Source organism: Athene noctua, chromosome 6 (assembly GCF_965140245.1).
Source record: "Athene noctua chromosome 6, bAthNoc1.hap1.1, whole genome shotgun sequence".
In the NCBI taxonomy this organism is placed as follows: Eukaryota; Metazoa; Chordata; class Aves; order Strigiformes; family Strigidae; genus Athene; species Athene noctua.
This window is the reverse complement of record NC_134042.1, coordinates 52,046,501-52,068,968: the sequence shown is the minus strand read 5'-3', so window position 1 is coordinate 52,068,968 and position 22,468 is coordinate 52,046,501. Positions and strand designations below refer to the sequence as shown.

Here is a 22,468-nt window from a genome sequence, read left to right as displayed (position 1 = left end):
AGGTGAGCGCACACACAAGAAGGGAAGTCACGTGCATGTATAAAGTGTTTTCTTTAGTGGTCTGTTACTGTACAGCAGGGAGAACAAACTCCGTTTCGGTACAAGGCCACAGTGGTAACTAGTTCCTGAAGTTACCAGAGCTTGGAAGCTTCCCTGGATCCCTGGTAGCAAAGGAAACTGCATTTCACTCGATATCCACCAATTCCACTTCAAAGAAGAGTTTAGCGTTGGGTGGGATCCTGTGTGCACCCTGTTAAGGAAGATGAAGGCCCCTTCCGGGGGGGACTGGAGGTGCCCGCCCGCCCCGCAGCCATTGGGGTTACACTGGGGTTACCCGGGCGGCCCTGGCTCTGGTTTTGGGGGGTCTCTGCACTGCAGAGGCAGGATGTGAGTGCGAGAGAACAAGCATTAGTAAAAAAGAACCTCGGCTGCGTAGGCCACCGCAGGGTCAGCCCCTCCGTCCCCTGATTCGTGCCCCAGAACCGGCTCCCCCAGGCTTGGCTTAACCCAGCCCTGCACAGGTGCCTCCTGCCCCAGGGAGCAGCAACAAAACCGGGTGGGTTCTTGCAGTGCTGCTCCAGAACAGGCAACCCTGGCTGCCCCCAAACTCATAGAAATTTTAGATCATTAATACTCTAGGCCTGCTCGGAGTAACAAGCGAGGGCTCCCCCGTGAAGGCCCTTTTCCCCGTTCCTTGGCCACAGAAGGATACTTCCCCTCGGGCTGCCCTTTCTTGCCGTACGCCCACTCGGGTTCAATTTCCAGCTGAGCCTTCTCGCCTTTGCTCATCGTTAGGAGTGCTTCATCCCACTAAAAAATAACAAAAATAAAACCACTTCAGTAAACACCTCTTCCTCCGGGGGAGCGCTCCCCCTCCGCCCGTCGGGGTGTTTCAGGGTATGAGCCACGGCAGCCACACGCTCTGCTCCGTTCGGAGGCAGGATCCCCCCGTTTCGGGAGGTGTTTCACAGCAGAGCTCCCCCTGCCGTGTCGAGGGGTTCGTGTCTCTGCCTGCCGCTTCCCTGCCGCCCCGCAGCATCCTCACAGCAGCTTTTATTTAAGGCAGATGCTTAAAGCCTGGTTTTATTTCTGTCCCTGTCCCTCTTGAAGCCGGGCTTAGAGCAGCAAACTGAGTCGTTTCAGTGCACAACAGCAACCAGAAATCAGAGTTTCAGCACCCAGTTCAGAGTTAACAGATGAACTGAACCAATGGAAACACCAAAAAGATGCTGAGGGGTGAAACTTCCGAGGGCCTAAAGCACAGCGACCCGACAGCCTGTCTGCTGCGCACGAGAACACGGCCCTGTCAGGCTGCTTTCCTCACGAGAGGAGCCACACTGCGGGTGGAGAAATGCATCTGCAAAGAATAAACACTGCGTTGCAAAGAACAAATATGATACCCCGTGGGTGTAAACACTTCCCACTCGCCTTTCTACCTCCACAAGAAACAAGAACAGCAGCTCAATGTTGCCACCCCGCTCAGAAATCCTGCGGAATGAGAAGCCCTTTTGGATTCTGAGGGAGTCATGAATGGTTTACTTACACCTCTGATTACTTTTCCTACGCCAACTTTGAAACTTAAAGGTTTGGCTGCTTTTTTCTTCTTTGAACCTGAAAAGACACGTTTTATGTTCATTAGCTTTAACATCACGTCAGCACATACTGCACTTCTGACTAAAATTACTACTGCGATCCTGCTTTATATAAATATCTGTTCTTATAACATTATTTTTAGCCCATGATCAGATTTTTAGGGGAAAACTTAGTGCTGTACACTAAAAACATTATTAAACGCTTAAGCTGCACCAAGAGCCAGTCGATGAGCATCCTTCAGATGCTGAAGCAGTGAACCCCAAAGACTCATTTCTGAATTATTAAAGTTGATGGTACAAGTCATAAACACATTAGCGAAGCAAAAAGAAGTCAGCAGGGAACGCACAGCACCGTACAGGCACACTGGCTCACAGCCCTGCTGTTCCTCTGTGCTGGACAGGGCTGCTGGAAAAGCATTTCCAGGATTGCAGCACTTTGTGTACCTAAATCCATCGATGGAGAAACTGTCCCCAAAATACCAGCAGGCTTCTCCGCAGGGTGAGGCTGCTTCACATCGCTCTCATTCCAGTGCCCCCACGTTTAAGGGTTCATTACACAAGTACACCAAAACGTCTCTAGAGGAGCAACCGCACTCTTGGTGCTCAAGTTCCAGAGATAAGGGAGCTCCTGGAGCAGGAACCATCTTTCCTCCAAAGCAGCGTCAGCACTGACTAAATCCCTGCATTTCACATTACCTACGGCCTGGAGAATGCCAAATGCGAGGCCTGGCAAGATGCAGCAGTGTCACTTGACACCAGCCAGACCTAAAATACTGCCCTGCATTCCCTCACGGAAAATCAGGCACCAGGGACTCAGCCCAGCACAGCTCCTGCCGCAGACACCTTCCAGAAGCAAACGCCTGCCCGAGGTGACTTAATGAGCCCCGTTAATCTCCTGTACGTGCATTTGCAACAACAGCCAAACAGCACATCCACACGACCTTACTTGTTTGAATGTTGGTATCGAAGACGGTTCCATCCTGCAGTTTTCCTGTATACCAGCAATGAACAGTGTCTCCTTTCTTCGGAAAGTTGGTTTTATCACCCTTCTTTAAAATTGATTTTGTATACTTCGGCGGCCCCTAAGTTTATAAAGACAAGAGTTATGACTGCTGCGTTAACTAGTCTCGGACTAACTATATTCAAGATTAAACAGCCCCTGAGCTCGAGGCACCAAAAGAACACGCTCAGCGAAGGGCACGTTCACACATGATGGCAGGGCTGTAATATTTGGGGAAAACGTAGCAGCATCGGTGCAGTTTTCACCAAAGACTGAAGCACTGGGGGAGAGGCACCGAGCCTGGCACTAGATCAAGTTGCAGAAGCTGCGTGAGGTTAAGGCACGGTACACACACCAGACTTCTTGCTGTCACCAGCGTTTTGAAGACCTGGTTAATTCAGCCACCCCACGCAACGGCCCAGACACGAGGCGGGGGTACCGCACCGACCTCCTCCGCCGCCTCCTCGGGTTTTGCCGTTTTCCCCTTGGCCTCCTCCGCCTTCACGGGCTTCGCCTTCTCCGCCGCCTTCTCCGCGCCGTCCGTGCCCTTGAACCGCTGAGAGGAAGAGGAGAGGGGGGGGCAGCAGCCGTCAACCACCACCCCTCAGCCCCCCAACCCCAGCCCGGCCTCCCCATCCCCGCACCTGCGTGTGGAAAAGCTGCGTGTAGGCCGCGATCAGCTGCTCCTTATTCGCCGTCTTCGCCACGTTCTTCACCTGCCCCAGCAGCTTGTGCTCCGCCAGGAACTACAAGACGCGCCGGTGAGTAGCAAAAAGAGTTTCCCCACACACTACACACACACACACAAATATCCCTTACCGCCTGGGCTGCGTGTTCCTGCAGGAATTTGATGATATCTTTCTTAGGCAGCGCCTCGCTCCGCAGCTCCTCAGCGCTCCAGGGCTGCGCCGGACCCGCCGTCGCCGCCGCCATTTTCCCGCCCGCCGCCGCCACCACCACCACCGCCTCCTCCTCCTCCTCCTCCTCCCGCACCGCCCAACTTTCCCGTTGTTCCCGCGGGAGCCGCCGCGGGGACGGAGGGGGTGGGACGGGGAGGCGGCTTCGCCGCCTCCCCGTCCCACCCCCTCCGTCCCCGCGGCGGCTCCCGCGGTGTTTTCAAGCGGCGAGAGAAAATGGCGGCGGCGCCCTGAGGGAGGAGGATGAGCGGCGGGCGGCAGCGAACTTTACCCCGATCCTGGTGGGCAGCGGGCGGGAAGGCGGCTGCTGAGGAAGAAGAGGAGGCAAACGATGACCAGCTGTTGGCGGCGGCCGCGGCGGCGGCGGACCCGAGCCCGGTGGAGGGTTTTTGTGAGGTAGCGGGCTCCATTTGGATCTACCCCACGAACTACCCGGTGCGCGGTTACCAGATGCGCATGGCCCACGCCGCCTTGGTGGGGAACACTTTGGTCTGTCTGCCTACCGGGTTGGGGAAGACTTTTGTGGCAGCCGTCGTCATGTATAACTTTTACCGCTGGTTTCCCTCTGGCAAAGTGCTTTTCCTCGCCCCTACCAAACCGCTGGTGGCTCAGCAGATGGAGGCGTGCGCCCGCGTTATGGGCATCCCGGCCCGGCACATGGCCGAGATGACAGGTAGGGACTGAGGGGGGGGTGTCTGCTCGGGGGAGCCACAAACACCCAGGCTGCTGAGCTTGAGGGCAAACAACCTGCAAAGCCGCAGTGGAAGGAAAAATAAAACCCAACAAACCACCCTTTTTTAAGTCTGAGAAGCTTTTGAGGGGCTAACGTTAGCTCTTGCGGGAGTTAAAACCCCAGGTCGCCAACCTGAGGGTGTTTTTGCCAACTCGAAGGTGTTTTCTGGGGTGCAGGGGTCCACAGAGCCTTAGGGTTCCCCCCCCCCCCCCCGAGCTGTAAATGCCTGCACTGTATATATGCACTTTATGAAACAAGCTAAAGAAGAACGGCTTTCTTTTTTTTTCCATTCTTAAAAAGTTTTTTTAAAGCCCATAACTGCACTTTGCTGCTTGCTGAAGGCATATCCTTAATAATGACTGAATCCATAACCCGTTTTTAATTTGAATCCATAACCCGTTTTTAATTTGAATCCATAACCCGTTTTTAATTTGAATCCATAACCCGTTTTTAATTTGAATCCATAACCCTTTTTTTTTTTTTTTTTAAATGACTGAATCCATAACCCATTTAAACCTTTGCCAGAGGTGGTGTGGATCAGGTTATACAGCTGCGGGAGGCTAGGCTGCATCTTGAGCTTTCTAGCCGTGTTTTCCATGCTCCTGGATTTAGTATTTTAATGTAAAAAACCCGTCATTGTATTCACCTTTCTTCCCTGCGAATGGGACTAGCATTAAGGCTATTTTAAAATTTCCCAAAGCCAGCCCCGTCAGCCTTCTGCTGTCCCTGTGGTGTGTTCCCAGCAGAACAGTTCGCTAACGTTGTTCCTTTATTTTTCAGGGGGAACCCAAGCTCTCGGTCGGGGGGAACTGTGGACTGCCAAGAGAGTCTTTTTCCTGACCCCTCAAATAATGGTGAATGATCTTTCTCGTGGGACGTGTCCTGCTGTAGAGATTAAATGTTTGGTTATTGATGAAGCCCACAAAGCCCTTGGAAATCACGCCTACTGTCAGGTAATGCTGGAGTGACCCCGCTCTTGTCTCACCATTACAAAAAATCTCCCCCAAAATCACTTCCAGGATCTCCATAAAGCACCACTTAAAAACAGAGGACTGTTTGATCTCCTTCAAACAGAGCTAAGGACCTAAAGGACAATCTCCCTACAGCAGTGATACTTTGTTTGTAAGCAAAACCTGCATTAAAACTTGGTAAGGTGAGGTGGGAATTTTTTTAATGTCTGAATGAAATTGTAACTTTTGTTTCAAAATATTGTTTTGGCTGGGTCACTGTGCTGTTTTTTTCAAATGTGTGTTTGCAGGTGTACTCTGGTGTCTTTATGCTGCGTTGGAACAGCTCTTAAATGAGGGGAGGTATTTTTTCAGAAAGAAGTGCAGGGTGTTTTTGTAAAGTTCCATATCTTAGTAAAATGAGTTCAAGAGTTCTTTTTAAAGTTGAGTTTTGTCTTGATGAGCAAAGACTTTGTTTTGTTATCCTGGCTTAATTTTCTCATAGCCATATGTGACCTAAAAGACAGTTACAGCTTTACAGACTGGAAAAATTGACTGAATGTGTACAGGGTTGTGCCCAGTTGCTTCCTAGGCCTCTGTAGAGGGGAGTAGGTGGTTTTTAGTGCTTGTCCAACTTGGCATGCTGGAAAAGAGACAGTAGCTTGCCAGGTTAAAACAGGACATTTTGATTTGCTAGTGTTGCACTTCTACCGTTCTTCGGAATTATAGCAACTTCATTTTCAAAGAACTCAAGCTTATAGGTTATTTCAAAATACTTTATAAATATATTTTCTTAAAATATTTTACCGTTACAGGACTTGCTCTGTAGCATAGAGCCACCACTCATGTTCATGAGCTTCAGAGTTGTCTCACCTGCAGCCGAGAAGAATCTCTTCCACGAGCCCTCCGCAGTCCCTGTGGCTGTGAGGCTGGCAGGCTCTGCTCTGTTTTAGCTGTACCTTTGTGTGACTTTCAGTAGAACTATCAGTACCATTTGAATTCCTCTCTAGTCTCCATTTGCTTATTCTCTGTAGCTTTTCTGCTGTGTTGTGTTATTTGCCTGTTTTCCCTGTCCCTGTGTGGCGCAGGGTGGCTGGTCAGAAGGTGTGGTGGGCGCTGGGAGCACGGGCAGGGTTCAGCTCTGGGGCACACTGAAGCAGGGAGGCCATTTGGTTATTGCTTGCATGTTCACCAGCTGTTGTACTGGTCCCAGTTTTGCGCTTCAGGAGGGTTGTAGAATGGGAACATGGTGAGTCTGAGGAATATTCACCCATTTTCCCAATGGCTAATGCAGCATTTCCAAGTGAGACTCGACTGAATGCTGGTTGGCACGGTGGTTGTCATCTGATCTCTGTTCAGATTTCATGGGACTAATCATCTACGATTAACTCTTTTTAGAGTGGTTCTTCAAACTTTTTGGCAGCTCACTTGAGTCAGTGTGCTGTTAATCTTTTGATTAAATCAAATGAAAAATCATTTTGGAATTTACCAAGGTTGTTGTGCTGAATAAGGCTGGGGTAATACACTTAATCAAGATTGGTTTGGGATAAAATGGTTATAAACTGAATGCTTCCTGGCTGCCATTTGATTTTAGGTATACTCTTTTTAGAGTATTTTGTTAAGCTCTTTCCTCTTAGTGGATGTTTTCATCAATACAGTTTGTATAAACAAATAAACTCCATTTATGATATTAATGGAAACTTTCCTGTTCTCAGGTTGTAAGGGAACTAAGCAAATACACAAATCAGTTTCGGATCTTGGCCCTAAGTGCCACACCAGGCAGTGATACAAAGGTGAGTCAAATCTACTTGCATGGTTGGAATGATAACATTTCAGTAGCAGCTGTGTTTAATACTGTTTGATACACTTTGAACACCGTGAAGGGTACTGGAGTCTGTTAGAATTGCACATAAAAAGCGAATCTCTTTCCAGTCCATTAGTTGTTGATGGTTTGTCTTTTTCATGCTGTAGACTTTGTAATATTTATTTCCCAACATTTCTAAAAGGAAAAAAATACCTTTTAATTTTTGGGAATACAAACCTACTTGAACTGGAAAGAATACACTCCCAATGCGAAATGCCTTTTGTATTCTGTCTGGTGTGCTGTACTGCCTTAAATACAGGTAAGGCTTTGGTTTTCAGTCTAAGGCAGGTGGCCGCCCGGTTCAGTTTAAGCTCCTAGCTTCAGGTTACGTCTCATCGGGTGTTTCGTGGTGCACCTGAAGCCAAAGGAGAGTTCTGTCCCTCCAGCCCTCCTGCAGTTGCTCGCTGCCTGCCTTCATGAGCTTGCCATACTGCCTCTTTGTGTACTACTTGAGATCTTTTGGTGGAGAGTCTTTTCTTTTTCATCTGTAGGTAGTCAGTACCTTTTCCTTGCAGTTTTATTCAAGGCCTGCTAAAATACAGCAATAGCTGCTTTCATGAGATACTGACTTGCACTGTTGGAGTGTTAACAAATACTTTTTTTCTTTTTGTGGCTTCTCAGGCTGTGCAGCAAGTTATTTCCAACTTACTCATTGCCCAGATAGAGCTATGTGCTGAAGATTCTCCAGAAATTCAGCCTTATTCTCATGAGCGACAAGTGGAAAAAATTGTTGTTCCACTTGGTGAAGAACTGGTAGAAATTCAGAATGCTTACATCCGGGTGAGTTGTTGTGTTTCTTTATTGTTAAACAGACAGTGTCACTAAATACATCATCTCCCTCCCTGTTATAACATTTCTATCTACACTGGCAGTAACTTAGAAAGGTAACACTTCCTTATGAAATTAACTTTGCCTTTGAATATAAGGCAAAGAAAAAAACATGGTTTCAACTACAGCAGCTGCTGTTCCACTTTGCTCCAACAATACCCGTTAACTCGCGATAACTTAAAAAGCTCTGGTGGAAAACTTACAGTTCGATTAGTTTTCTCATCCTCTCTCAGGATCCCTGTAAAATTGACAGGAGTCCTAAACTGGGGGCTTCTTAATTTGCCTCAGTTGAGTAGCATTACAATGTTGAGAATGGCCATGCTTCTGTTGTCCAGGTTATTGCCTGGCTGAATGGCTGAAATTGGCTGAAACATTGTCTCTGATTAGGAGTGTTCTTTAGAGCTTTAAGTTATCTGTAAGTGTATTTAGTTCTCCCTGGTTTTTTTGTTTGAGTTTTATTTTTGTTTATTTTTCTCTTGAGAGCTCTCCTCTCTTTTACCAGTAGGTAATGCCCAGATACAGGACAGGCTAGCAGGGGTATTACATCAGCTGTTAGCCAGTCGATGATGGCTTAAAGGTCTGTGCCTCCTCAGTAAGGTACTAGCAGACAAATGGTACTACATAAGATACCACTCTGAAAAGTTCAAAATGTGTGTTCTTATTTTAGTAACAAACATAAAAAAAACAGGATTAAGTTAGTATCGGACTGTTGGCCTTAAAGTATGTTTTTGGTTAAAGTTTAATGATTTCGGTGCCGCTTATGTGCAGACCATTGGAAGGCAAACTTCTTCGTTCATATTCTAGATTAAATTAGATCAGCTGTTTTCAAACCAGTAACCTGAGAGGGTATTTAATTGAGGAAGTTCCGCTGATAAGCTGGCAACAACTTTATAAAGTAGTTTTGCATCCCTGCAGGTGCCTCTGAACTCTTGTGTTGAGCGCAGGGATTCCATTTGAGGTGTTTCACTGGAGATTTCAGCTGAAATCAGCACATAGGTTTGGCTGATCTGGTGTAATTGAGGAGTATAGACAAACCTTGACTAAAGTTTCACTGTGGTTTCTGTTTCCTTTCTTTGATCTGGTTTTTGCGACTGCTTTACTTAGGAAATAGGGCTTGTAACAACACGGGCTAAAGGGGTGGTGCCCGGCCTGCTCCCCTGTTCGTGGGCGAGCCAAGCCTTAGTCTTAGACCTCAGCACTTCCAAAAGGGGCTCAGTTCCTGCAGAGGTGTTTGTGTGGTTGTGCAGTTTTCTGCAGCACAGCGACAGTCTTTGGCTGTGCCCTGAAATTCAATTCCAGCCCTTACTGTGCTCCTGCATTTTGGCTCCTGTGCAGTTTGAGGTCAGGATACCTGGGTGCAGGCACAGAACCAACAAGTACCTGTTCCGTTATCCTTGTCCCTTGCCAAAAGAATCAGCTGTGAATTATGTTAGGAATGCCTTCAGGAGTTAGGAGAAAACTCACATGCACATGTCACTTGAAGTATTTTTGATTCTGACACCAGTCCTGCCCCAGTCTGTGCTCCAGTAGGAACTGGGGGGGGCTGTGCTGGATGTTTGACAAAGGGGGGGCTGCAGATGGCTTCTGCAGCCAGGAGCAGGGATTGGCTGGGAGACCTGCTGGCCACAGCATGTAGACACACAGCTCCAAATGTGCGTGCTTATGTCAAAGAATGTATGGGGGTTTGAAAGTTATTTAAGTTATTGGGGTCTTAGAGCGACCATTTCAAATCCAGGGCTTAAATGGCTTTTGTAAAATCGGAATAGCAGCTTGGGACTTCTGCTGATCCCATTCCAAGGAAAGATAGCAAAAGGACTTGGATGCTAGAAAAATGAAAGCCAGGTGTACTCTGCACAATAAAATCATTATCTTTAATTTTGACACACCGTGACAGTAAACAAGACAACAGTTCAGTGAAAACGAAGAACAGTGTAAAACAGCACAACACAACAATGCCAGAAAAATTACATTTATATTTGTATACATACAGTAAGCAAGGCCCTGAGTATCACAATAGCTGGAATAAACTTTTTAGGCACTAACGCTTGTTTGAAAAATACACAATATGCAGGACAACACTTATCTGTTAAGGCTACATCATTTAATCTTCCAAAAATATAGGTGAATTCTGTTTTATTATCTCCTTTGAACAGTGGAAATCTAAGAGCTTCAAATTAAAAATGAGTATCCATTGATGGCTTCCAAAGTAGAGCCACAGGGGGATAACAGAACACCTGTTCTGGTAACAAGTAATCATGCTTGACGTGATGTTTTCAAACTTTCTCAAATGATGTCACTTAGTAATCGTAAGGTTTCCTTGGTGTTTGGTGGTGTACCTGTTAAGTAAGCTTTATTGTGTGTCAGCGAAAACACACAGTTCTTTGTGCCCGTGCTTGTGAGGGCCGGTTACACGAGTTGGTGCAAGTGTTCCATAGCCATAAAGTGTATCTTCAAACGGGCGATTAATTGGTCCTCAGCTGCAGAAGCTGTCTAACCTAAGTCCAAATAAATACTATCCTGGAATTCACAGCTTTACATAAAACAACACTGAACGCTTTGCTGCGGTTAGGATATCGGCACAGTCAGATAAATACCTTATTTTTATATTTCAGCAACAAGAATGTTTCTATAACATACCCACAAGTAGCTGAGTCACAGAAGTATTTAGGTGAAGATTGCCTATGGAAAGAGACATAAGATACAGCAAATGCTTTTTGCAATAGACATTTAAAATATGTACAAACTGGTACTTCATGGTGACAGGATGTAACTATTTCCAGTAGCCATTTGACATTTGTTGTGCCAAAGCATTAAAATAATTTCTATAACTGGCAAAAGCAAATAAATTGCAGAAGCTCCTTTAATTTGCCATAAAATCTTGTCAAAGGCAAAACATGTTTTTATTTGCTCTTAGAAAAATCGGGGAGGGGGGGTGAGGGCAAAACAAACTCTGTTATTTAATGCTTCCCTGGGCGCTCTGCTCAACTCAGTTTTTAAAAACTTTTTATTGTTTTCCATTAATGTATTAACTTTCACTTTAATACTGGCTGGCATTGCCAAGCAGTTTGAGGAAATGTTAAAGAAAAGCAAAACAAATAAAAATCAAACAGGAAACAATTCAACATGTTGAAAGGGAAATCTAATTTCTTTTTTATTTGCCCCCCCCTCCCCCCGAGCTGTGATCCTATATCTTGAACAAATTGAGAGGAATAAAAGACAGACAGGTACCTTTGTCATCTTGTTCTGTTAAGTAAGAAACACTTAGATGTGCAGTTAAAGTGGCACATCAAAGCGGGTCTGAGTCGTGGCCACAACTGGCACAAGCGTTTGTGCTGTCACCTGTCAAAGCAGATTTGATTGCTCTCTGGTTGGGATAAGAAAGAACCAAACCCAGAGTCTTTTTGGCGAGTCCCCGCCTCGGTGTAACGTGCAGAGTTTGTGGCGGTACAGATGTCTGGGCTAGGGCCGGGCGGCTGAACAGCCGGGATAGCAGATGTTCAGAAGAGAGCGAGGATTGCTTTTTTGGTTTTTATCTCCCCACAAAGACTGTCAGTTTGTTTGTGTTAAAACAAAGGCTTTTCTGTCTCTTTTTCTTTTTTTTTTCTTTTTCTTTTTCCTTTCCTCCTCCTTCTCACCATTCCCTGAGGCATCCCTGGGGGCAGTGGCCACCAGAGGCCACCTCGGTCCTGGTCAGGGATGGTCAGTGGACCACTCCCTGGTCCTGCTGCTCAGCCAGAGGTTTGAGATGAGGCATAAAGTCAGTTCTGGGCAGCAGAGAGCCTTGTGGAACCAGGAGTTCTTGAGACCTGTACCTTTGTTCCGAAGGGCTACATCTTGTATGCCAGCAGACCCTGGCTCTGGCTGCCGTTTCCTGCCTTGACACAAAAGCTGTATTTAAAGCCTAAATCCTGTGATCAGTAAATAATGCCAGTGAGGTACTTCATGACGTTTTATGTAAAAAGACATTTACTTCTGTTAAGTATTAAATTCGACCGTTGTGTCTGTAAGGGGAGACGTTAAGAAGGGATTTCTGGGAGCAGAACTGTTTGCTACCCCGATTCTAAAGTGCAGGAGGTGCCCTTTAACCGCAGGGAACGGCGGAGCGCTGCCTTCAGCCCTTCTGAGGGAGCTTGGGGCTCAGTCTCAGCGTGCTGGACTAGCATTGGCTGCTTGAAGGATGACCATAGAGATGAAGGGTAAAAGAAGCAAGCTGCAAGATGGACAGTTAGCTATGAGGAAGGAAAATTCTCACAGTGAGGGTGGTCAGATAGCGGAACAGGGCCCGGAGGGGTTACGGGCTCCTCATCCCTGGAGATGCTCAGAATCCAACGGTGTGAGGCTCTGAGCTGCCTGGACCAGGCGACTGCCAGAGGTCACTTCTAGCTGAAATTTTTCCTGTGGTTCTGTGAAATATTTGTATCATTTATAACGTTAATAATTAATGCCAGAAGAGTGTAAAAAGTACCGAACAAAGTACTCTCTTCAGCTGCAGTGTTTTAACATTCACAGTTGTGAGAAGAAAGTGTTCAGAAAACTGAAGAGTTAAGAATAACCACCTTCTATTTAGGAATGCCAGACACGGTCATGGGGTTACTGTGAGTGTGTCAGGTAACCTGGAACCTTTGCTGTCAAAACTTTAATGAGCATTAGGACTGTTCTGCTGCCTTGGTCTCTTCTCAAGGCTAAAAGTACTTTGGCTGGATGCTTTTTGAGGTAAACATTAAGAATCTCTGCTCCACAGCTGATGACATGAAAAGCAGTCAGCGCCGGCTGACTCTTACTCCCTGATTTAATCCCAGTGGTCTAAACCTAGTAGTTCTCTTCAGACATGAAGACCTGAACATTCTTTTTGTGAAGTGTAGCCTGCGTGTGTGAGGTGGCTGTGAGGGTGTCCCACTGGGTGCCCAGAGCAGCCGGCACGGGGGCTCGGGGTTCTCCCCTGGGGCTGTCCCAAGCCACAAGCAGTCTAGTGGCGCTAAGAAGTGGACGAGGAGAGAGGCTTCTGTCTCCCTTATCTTGTAAAAAAAGGTGAACTAACTTTTAAAGTGCTAAAAATCTTCATAAAATCTCCGTAAAAACTGTAAAAGCTGACACAGGAAATGGTATGTTTCCAGTGTGAGCTCTGGTTATTCCGTTGGAGTGTTGCCTTGCTAAAGTGGCTAAAAGCCACGTTTCTAAAATCTTTTGAGGGTTTGACATCTAGTCTCACGTGATTCACCTGTAAGATTCTGCCAGTAAATCGGAATGATCCCAGTGAAGGGAGGCTATGGTCTCTGCAGGAACCATATCTCGTTGTGTCGGTTGGCAGCAGCTGGGTTCGTGTATCCCGCGATGATGAACGTATCCTGCAGACACAACTCGGGACTCTCCAGGATTTCCGCCAACAGGTTTATTTCTCTCATTATAGAGTCTTCATTGGTGATTCCTCTGAAGCTCCTGAAACAGTCAACTTCTTTTTAAAATCCATGGGTTTTTTTTCCAGAGCCTAGAAAAGCCTCCTTCTAAATGATTTAGTCATGTTTCACAAATGATACACGCTGATGGTGATTGATCTCAAACAGGTAATGGGTGTTTCTTAAAATGTGCAGTGTTGTCAGATGCTTTGTTCCTGGCTATGCCATAGTCTGTTTTGAGATGCTGTTATATCACGTTTACAGATGCAGCCTTTTGCCAAGTTCTCTGGTAACCATTATTGCCTGAGTACTCCAGTTTCCTAAAGCAGGCTGCTTTAACATTGACTGAAAATCAAGTTTTACTGTTTGTCAGCTTTTAGAACTCGATTTAAAAGGCATAACATGCCCAAATTGAAAACTGCCTCTTTTTACCGTTTTTACTAGAACAAAATTAAGATATTTCTTACCTGCTATAAACAATAGTAGAAGGCCACTCTTCAATGATTATGTCGGAGTCAAAAGGATGGGGTGGCTCGTCCTGCAGCACATCAGGCAGGTAGTATGCTACTGTCACTGACCGCGTCATCTCGGACTGAGACTCGTTTGTATGGACTATGGTCACGATGGGGATTGTTATCCCCAAGTAGAGCCCTGAGGAGGGAGACACACAGGACTTTTAGAACATTCCAGAGGAGGTCTGCATACCATGCTTGACTTCTGAATTCATATATAGTGACCGAAGAATTTCTGAGTAATGCAAAGAGACTGCCAGAGCAGAAAGACTTTCACTACAAAAAGGAATTAAGTAGGATGCTTTAGAAAATGGAGTTGTGTACTCCAAGTGGAAGCAGCATTTTATTATCCCTTGTAGTTTGTGTGTGCATGTATCTCTAAAACCTACACATGCAAATATGGGTGCATGTATGTCTACAGTGTGGTGTTTGGTGAGCTCTCCCATCTTTGTGTAGGGTAAGGAGTTTGTCTTAACTTCTTTCCCCCTCTTAAGAGGGGAGTGTTTATCTTGTAAACTGACCTTGTGTCATGTTTTAAACATTAGTAGCAAACAGTGAGGCAAGACAAGGGGGCTGCACTGTGAATTCATTTAGGACTTGCTGTTATCAAACACGCTGCTGTGTTTTGGCAGGGCTATAGGAAAAGGTTGTGATTTTGACTGTGCAGGTAGCAGCGATGACTGGGAGGGGGAACTTTTGCTTTTGTACACAGCCTGAAAACAAAACAGCACTGTTCTGGAGCCAAAATTACGTTTAAACCGTGTTAAAGTGCTAAAAGAATGGGGAGAGCAGGGAAAATACCCGATTAAGGAAAAGCTTTTGTGAACAGTGTTTTTAGTCTCTTGGAAAGAAAATGAAGGGTTGACTCGATTACAACGCATGTATTATTACAGAGCAAAACACTGGGCGCTGCAATACTTTTTAATCAACTGGAGAATGAAAAAAATGAGAACAGATGGCTAGAAGTTGAAACTGGATTAAATTAGATTGGAAACTAGGTGCATATTTTTCATGCAGGCACAAGATATCAAGGACATGGTGGACTTGCCCTTGAAACTAGACTATCTAGAAAATATGCTTCCACCACACAAATCTTGGTGTCCACTCAGACATGCACAAATTGAGTATAAACTAAAATGAAGGAAACAAAACATTATGTTCTTTTTTGGTTCTACATTCTATGCAGGTTCTTAGAATGGGCCATTTCAGTACTGCTGTGGAAACTAAACCACTCAAATTCTGTAGCAAAAGCCTGATTTATAGCTACAAAAATAGGCAGTGCCAATTCCCAGGCAGTTGTGGTGGTCACAACTCCCCAGAGACAGCGGTGGCTTCCCACAGAGGTTCTCTTCAAGTGTGCGTGCAGAGGGAGCAGCACTTTGGTTTGGACTCTGCTGGAGAGGCTGGATTACAGGAAAATGTCCCTGTAGACAGGGTGGAGCATTTGGAAACAGCTGATCAAAGTATCTCCTCAGTTAGAAGGAGCTACTGCAAAAATGCAATGCTTTAACTTTAACGTAGAATTGTGGTACCAATTACCTGAGGAATTCTGCTCACAAATGTACCGCATAAGCTTCATGAATCCAAGGCATATGCTCTGTTCATACTGTTTTTCTTTCATTTTTATACAAGCCCACTTGGCTTTGCCATACTGACGTTTTTCGTAAAGGAGATCTCCAAGCTGCAAACACAGTAAGATCAAAATTTTGTATTTTAACTGAATCACCTCAAATACCTGAGCAAACAAACAAAAGCCAAAGCATATTTCAGTGCTTTACTTAGAGCATTGAGAAACCAGTTTCCCTAGGTGTATGACCAGGAGGACAGCAAGCATGAGGGATGGTTTTAAGTCTTGGTGTCAGCTATACCTGAAGCACATTCAGTTAGTTCACGTGTGCTGTGTTCCAGGGTCCGAGCTGGTGTATAATAAGTAGATATCCAAACCCTGTGCAGTGTGTGCATCTTACTCGAGTACAAGAATAACTGTATGTTTTTTCAACTGTCAGTGAGATGGTCTTGAAAGGAACATTTGAATTTCAGTCCTTTCTCCCAGAAATCCAGAAGGGATATGCTGCTGATCTTTGAACCAAAACTTATTTCAGCAGCCTTCCAGGTAGTTCTCCTTTAAAATCAGGAACTGCCATCTTTTGGACTTGCAGTATTAAACATTTAGTTCCAATTAACACTGGATAACCTTATTTTTATCTGTAGTTACTACAGTAGTACTGAGAAATTGCTTTTGAGTGTTTAATTACAGCATAAATAGTCAGAGTCCCAAATTGTTCAGATGAAATACACTCAATCAAATGGTGATATTTATAAATTTGGGTTATATAGATCTATTTAAATGGCATGTGACAAGAAATCTTCATATATGGTTAGCAAACGTTTCTTTGCTTTGTCATATATTTAAGGTTATTGTTTCCACATTTCCTGAGCTGTGGACAGTTTGCTGGACATCACTTTAAATTTCTCATCAGAGGATAAGATGGGTTTGCAAATTGCTGCTTTGTTTGATAATGATCCATGATAGAAAAGTACATGTTTGGTTTTAAGTTCACGTATTAATCTTTTGGGTAATCTTTGCTAAGGTTTTGTTAACATGATTGTGTAAAGCAGCAAAAGCATTGATTTAAATGAAGAAAATAGGCATTTTATTTCCAATATCAAAATATGAAGGTTTTTTGTTAAATTATAAAATGTCACAAAGACTAATTCCTGGCCATTTTCTGACATTCCTGCTAGTTTCTACCTTAAAAAAACCTCACACATGTATAAATGGTGACAAGTTAAAAATGAAATGTAGTTATCCAGTAACAATGCTTTGCACTTACAGTGTTAAAAATCCTAAATGGCTAAAACAATTTTATGAAGAAACCTGGTTTGGGAAGCTGGGTGGGAATGCTGCAAACACAGTTACAGCCTCAAGGGGAAGGGGAGCGGTACCTTTTCTTTGCGCTGGATCAGGGTGAATGGGATGGTCTGTCTCTCCTGGGGGTTGTTATTTCTGGTCAGCTGCTGAATCGGTTCTGCCATTTCTGAAACAAAATAACACGTGTGCAATTTTAGAGAAGAGGGGCTGTAGAAAAAAATGTAAAGTGTTTCAGTTCTTCCTCTTAGTTAAACTGCAGGGGACTTGGTAGCTAATTTGCTCTTCCGTAGTAATATTAAGGTGAACTGACTTCCGTGCCCTCGGGAGCAGGTTTCACCCTCCCACCCCTCAGGAGTTGCCGTTAAACAAGTGCGGGGAGGTTTTGGCGGGGCCGTTTTCTGTCCCTGTGCAGACGATGCTGCCAATTCCAGCCACTCCCTCCGTGCTGGATTAACCTGCATCCACATTAAGACATGAGCCGAGTTGGCTGCTCTCGTTCACAGGTTCGTTACTACTGTGGGAGCTTCTGCCATTTCCGGAAGATGGTTTATGTCCGGTATCCAAGTCCAGCGTTTGCTGTTAGCCCGTTTCAGTGCTGTGGCTGGCCAGGCCCGTGCTGCGGGCGGGCTGTTGGCTGAGTGTCCTTGGAAAGGAAGAGTGTCCTTGGCAGGAACCCGAGGTGCTGGGGCTGGAGGGAATGAACTGACAGTGGGGTGTGCGGGGGATGGAAGCGTGGAAACTACAGCTGAGGGAGGAGAAACATGTCCTGTTAAGGTAAGGAAATATAAGATGAGGAAACTTAGAATGCCTCACTTATCCTTCATTGGGGAACTGTATCTGAAGAACACCTGCAGTTGTTTCGCAAAGAAATTAGAACACAGATTTGTGTTAATAGATTTGCTTTTTGTTGTATAGTAGTTCTATACGTACGTGCTGTCTGATTAGATACCAAGTACGTTAGATGAAAGGTTATATTTCTGTTTGGAAGGGGCAGAAGACTATTGACTTAAAGCGAATATTAACACGCTAGCAAAACTGAATAACTTGGATAAAAGCAGGAGTAGGGCAAAGCAAGTTTCACTGTTCTGTATGTCAGGTCTGTTACACCTGGCAGCAGGAAGCGGAGTGGTTCAGCCTTCTCAAATAGTCACCACAAAGCATTCCTAAAGAGGAAATGGAATGTGCCAACCTCCTTTGCCTAACAGGGACACCCTGTGCCCTGCATGCTGCTTGTGTTTGCCACTGTCTGTGGTCTTGCCCGTTAGAACAAGAGTACGGTCTAACATTGGAGTATGGTCTAACATGTCAGCACTGTCTAACATGTCATTGCTCCTGGCCTGAGCTGGCACACAGTGCTGGCGGAGCATTATGTGAAGGAGAGTGTTAAGAGCTGACTCCTGGTAAAGAGCTCTAATCACCCACGTGCTCGCTTACTGGTACTGGTTGGAACTGGAGTTGGAGTTCTTACCGGTACTGAGTTGGAACTGAAATGTGCTGTGACTTCTCGAATGATTCTCATGTTTTGTAAGAAATTAAATGCAAACCTATGGTCTGTTTCTAGACACAGCGACAGTAGCAACTATCCAGTCGGTATTAATCGTTACACCTCCCAGCCAAGGTAGGGAGAGAAGCAGCCTATACCTATACCTGCCTATATAATACTAACATATTCTAGTACTTCTGTGCTCCTGTCACTTAAATGTGGTTGGATTAGGTGTATTTGCAACTGTGGTTGCCTTTGATGCCAATTCTAGCTGCAGTTCATCAATAACTTCTGCTTAGAAGTTGATCCCGAACAGACAGGCTCGGCAACTTGGACTACAACGTTAGTCTTTGGAACGGAAAGCCTCTCTTCCAAAAGAGTTAGACCCTAGCCTGTCAAAGCTGAAGTAATGCAGACATTTCTGTACTTTGGTAGAGGATTGGAAATTTAAATTTTATGTACAGTCTTTGAAAGTCTGGATGTGAATTTCTGCCATACTACCCCTGGTATGTATCGGACCTGCGTGACAAGGACTAATGTTCCAGCTGGAATAAGAGCCCATCTCTTGGGTGTTTTAAGTGCCTCGGTATCTTAACTGGAAAAGGCAGGATGATGGGGGAAGAGAGTATTGTCCATGTCTCAGAGAAGAGGAGAATTAAGATGCAGGAGCATTAACATGGTCTAGATCACTTGGTAAATCTGTAGCTGAGCTGGGAATCAAACCTACATCTCCTGGCAGCCAGTGCAGGGGTTTTAGCTTTAAGGCTATTTGGAATAGTCAAGATCCTTTTAATAAAGGGCAGAAAGCTAGACTTCAGTTAATTTTAAGCATTTTTTTTAACACATCATTGGGAAACACTTAATGTAAGTAATAACTGACATGTAAAGTTGATGTCTTTGGAGGCTGAGAGAAAAATAAAAGTAGATTAGACTTCAGCACTGAATTTTCCACAGAGTATTCAAGAATTAGGAAGGGTTTTATGACTAGAAAAGTTAACTCTATTTTTAGATTCCTTTGTTGATGAATGTGTGGGGTTTTTTTTCTTTTTTTTCCTTCTATATTAATACACAGGATAGGGATACAACTAATTAAAATCCTTTCAGGAGCTTTAGTCTTCAGTTTCTGAATCCATGCCCTTTAGGCCTGACAGTATAACATTTGGATTATAAGTATTTAACCTGCACAATGCTTAAGATGATACTGCCCTAAAGCAAATGAGTTGCTTGGTTAACATGTCATCTGTCCAGTCCTATGAACCTGAATGCTGGGGTGACAGGACAGGGCAAGATGGATTGTAGCAGTGTAAGGAGGTAGGTAAAGCCTTGGCTTAATTGCATTTTAAAATTGTGATTACAGTTGGTACTAGAGATAGGTGTTGTAGAAGAGGCAAATCTTTACGAGGGGATTTATACAGCTAAGGCACATTTGAGAAGACTTGTTCAGAACATTATTGAAATTGTTGCATGTCTTAATTTGCGTCTGACCCGAGGCGCTGGTGGCGTCACAAAGGGGGATGTACTCATCGGCTGTGCCCTTAAATAACGTCCATGCACACAGATCTTTGTCCTCGGGAGCAGAGGAGCTGGCCTGTGTGGTGCTGGCAGCCAGAACCCTCCTGCTGAAAAGCCCCTCGGCCTGAGGGATGGGGCAGCAGCTCTGGGAGGTGTCTGCGGGCCCGGGGCTGCGGTGGGCAGCAGCAGCTCCGCAGCCCTTTGGTGACAGGGGTTGGGCTGCCAGCGGCCTGGCTGCCACCATGGGAGGTGACCCCCACAGGGGAGCTACACTGGCACTCCTGGGAAACCGCCCGTGATTCAGACCTGGACTCTGATCTGGAGCTGGGGCCTGCGAGCTCAGAGCGTGCTGGTCGTACGCCCGGTGCCTCTAGACAGCTTCGTGCTTTAGCAAGTAGATAGTTTTGATGGGTGGCAGCTCCCGGAGCTTGCTTGGTAGTGAATGTTCTTACATGGAAATTAGAATTGAGAAATTTAAAAGGAACTGCTGTAGCATGTTTCCTGCTACTGCTGGGAGTAGATAAAATGGGAGTTTAAGCCAAGTAAGTTAGATTATACCTTTCTGTGCCTTTAATTTACCTTTTTGTTGCAAGGTTTGGCATAGGTCAGTCAGACTATAGGATTAAGATCTTCTTAACAGTGATAATTATACAGCTGGCATATCAGTTTCTGTTGTTCACATCTAGCAAAGTCTTTGTTTTTTTTTTTTTTTTTTAAGAATGCTTATAGTCCTCCTGTTACTCTTAAAAGGTGCTAAACAAAAACTACAGGGTAAGTCATCTTTTTGAAAGGATTATTCTCACCATAAAACAGGTGTCAAAGCTTGTGGCATCCAGAACGGTGGGAGGGAGGGTAGCGTTCCTATCTTTCAGACTTTACCACTTGACTACAGGAAATCCTCATTCTGTTGTTGAGGTCTCGAGTGCTCCCACAGCCAAGTAAGGGTCTTTGTATTTTCTTACATGGTGGGTGCAGTGACAGCAGCTGCCTGGGGGCAGCACCTGATTCAAGAGGGGCTGTCTGTCCCTGTGGAGAGGGGAAACCAGCCTGGGAAACTCTTGGGCTGTTCTAGCTGAGATGCGTGTACATCCTCTCCTGATGTACAGCCCTGGACAGTGCCTGAAGAAAAATCTACTACTTAGATTTTTGTAACATTTGCTTAGCGTTTACAGAGTACAGTAACTAAAATGTGGTAAAATACTACTTTGGACTTATTTCCTAGACTTGATTGCCTGCTTAGTAAATCTTAGCAATTTCAGTGCCTTGTTTCACCTTGTATCAGAATTCCAGGTAATTCTGTGGGAGGGAATCTTGTTCAAAGAGTGATGTGGCATCCCTGCTCCCATCTTGCATGTTAAATAGGAGCCCCTGTCTGCTCCCTCGTGCCCCTGCGCCCCCAGAATTGACAGAAACCGTGGTAAGGGGGGGCAGGTAGGGGGGCAGCAAGACCCAGGCAAGCCCGAGGCCTCTGCTGAGCTAGCCCTTGCCCTTCTACTGCCTGACAGGGTGTTAATTTTCATTGTTAAAGCATCAGAAAGAGAAGATGAGACTTGTAGGTGCTGCTCGAAAGGGAGGTTGTACCCTCTTTGCTGTGTTAGAGTACATAAAAGGTTTTTAAAAGAGTTGTTTCATTTTGGTAGTGTCTAGTGCAGTCCGTTCAAGGTTTTGCTGCCTCCCACCCTCTCAGAGATTTATCTGACAGCAGAGATGCCGAAGATCTCTCTGCTTCTCTAGGCGGGGCAGCACGGATGAGTTAGAGGGAGCTGAGTCGCGGTTACTCTCTGCTGCTTGCTGGGAGTTATCTGCCTTGTTACAGCCTTTCAGATCTCCAGTCTGTCTTAAAATTGAACATAACCAGTTTCTTAATAAGACAGGCCTGGAGGCTCACTGTCAAAGGGCAGAGTTGATCCTTGCTTACCCCGCGCCATCTTTCACTTCCACCATCTTTCTCCGAGTGACCTTTTGGGCAGGTGCAGGAGCTATCCTCGAGAAGAACGCTTTTGCAGGTGGTCAATTTAATAGTTAATTTAAGACTGAAAACTCACCCCAGCGCTTTTTAGTATAAATAGGTCAATCGGCTGCTACCGCAGCCGCTTCTCTGAGTTAGAAAACCCCCGCGCAGCCCTGCGCAAAGCTTCACCTCAGGCTCAGAGCTGCCCGGCCCGGCCTTCCCGGCGCTGTCCTCTGGGTGGGGGCGATGAGGGGGGCTGTGGGGGCCACCCCCAGGACAGGGTTCCCTGCGCTCTCGGGGTCGGGGGGGGCTCCCGCCGGGGAACCTGTCACCAGCCGCGGGGAAGCCCGCGGAGCTGCCAGGGGAGGGAGAGGAGGACGGCAGCCGGCAGCCCAGGGTCGGGCAGCCGCGGGGGGGTGGCGCTGGCCGGTAAAGCTCCGGCTCGCCGCCGGGCTAATCCCCGCCTAAAGGCCCGCGGGCGGCTCTTACCCCGGGGCACGTCCACCTGGTGGCCCCTGCCCACGCTCTGCCAGTAGCTCAGCAGCCGCTCCTGCTCCTCGTCCTCCATGCGCTCGGCCTCCTCCTCCAGGCTGCTGCCCTGGCTGTGGTACGCGGAGTCGGGGCTCTCCTCCGCCAGCCCGTCCAGGTCCTCCAGCGTGATCATGGCCGGCGCGCTCGGCTCCGCGCCGCTCATCCGGCACCCGCCCGTCTCCATCGCGCCGGGCTGGGGCTGAGCCGAGCCTGAGCCGGGCTGGGTGCGCTGCCGCCGCCGCGCCGCCTTATGAAGGGGTGTGAGGGCGCGGGGGGGGGCGGCCCCCGCCTCTGCCCGCCCCGGGGGGAGGGAGGCGCGGCGGCCCCCCCGGC

General features: G+C 46.3%; 3 protein-coding genes across 10 annotated transcripts in view; 1 reads left to right on the top strand and 2 right to left on the bottom strand.

The window, feature by feature from the left end:
* Positions 1–32: 32 nt before the first annotated feature.
* On the bottom strand, positions 33–3,555 carry FKBP3 (FKBP prolyl isomerase 3). Its single transcript, XM_074909060.1, has 7 exons — positions 3,412–3,555; positions 3,237–3,338; positions 3,041–3,148; positions 2,539–2,674; positions 1,544–1,611; positions 713–810; positions 33–239 (listed from the first exon to the last, which is right to left on the bottom strand). The coding sequence occupies exons 1-7, from the start codon at positions 3,523–3,525 to the stop codon at positions 185–187; spliced, it is 681 nt and encodes a 226-aa protein (XP_074765161.1). The 5' UTR covers positions 3,526–3,555; the 3' UTR covers positions 33–184.
* Positions 3,556–3,685: 130 nt separating this feature from the next.
* FANCM (FA complementation group M) overlaps positions 3,686–22,468 on the top strand; it is a 69,198-nt gene continuing 50,415 nt past the window's right edge. For 2 of the 6 annotated variants that reach the window (XM_074909049.1, XM_074909044.1), the window contains exons 1-4: positions 3,686–4,182; positions 5,023–5,195; positions 6,905–6,982; positions 7,675–7,833. In XM_074909049.1, the coding sequence (XP_074765150.1) occupies positions 3,753–4,182; positions 5,023–5,195; positions 6,905–6,982; positions 7,675–7,833 (840 nt within the window). In that variant the 5' untranslated portion in view covers positions 3,686–3,752. Of the gene's footprint in view, positions 4,183–5,022; positions 5,196–6,904; positions 6,983–7,674; positions 7,834–18,970; positions 19,453–21,180; positions 21,660–22,468 lie in introns of those variants that run through there. The other 4 variants (XM_074909045.1, XM_074909046.1, XM_074909048.1 and 1 more) reach the window with 4 other exon arrangements.
* LOC141961756 (heme-binding protein 2-like) lies at positions 9,734–22,378 on the bottom strand. Of its 3 annotated transcripts, none has more exons than XM_074909051.1 (6): positions 22,094–22,378; positions 16,733–16,824; positions 15,326–15,467; positions 13,742–13,925; positions 13,100–13,317; positions 9,734–12,284 (listed from the first exon to the last, which is right to left on the bottom strand). In XM_074909051.1, the coding sequence occupies exons 1-5, from the start codon at positions 22,317–22,319 to the stop codon at positions 13,146–13,148; spliced, it is 816 nt and encodes a 271-aa protein (XP_074765152.1). In that variant the 5' UTR covers positions 22,320–22,378; the 3' UTR covers positions 9,734–12,284; positions 13,100–13,145. The 3 variants fall into 3 exon arrangements, with proteins under 3 accessions (XP_074765152.1, XP_074765153.1, XP_074765151.1); XM_074909052.1 differs by having other exon boundaries at positions 9,734–10,560; XM_074909050.1 differs by having other exon boundaries at positions 9,734–13,317.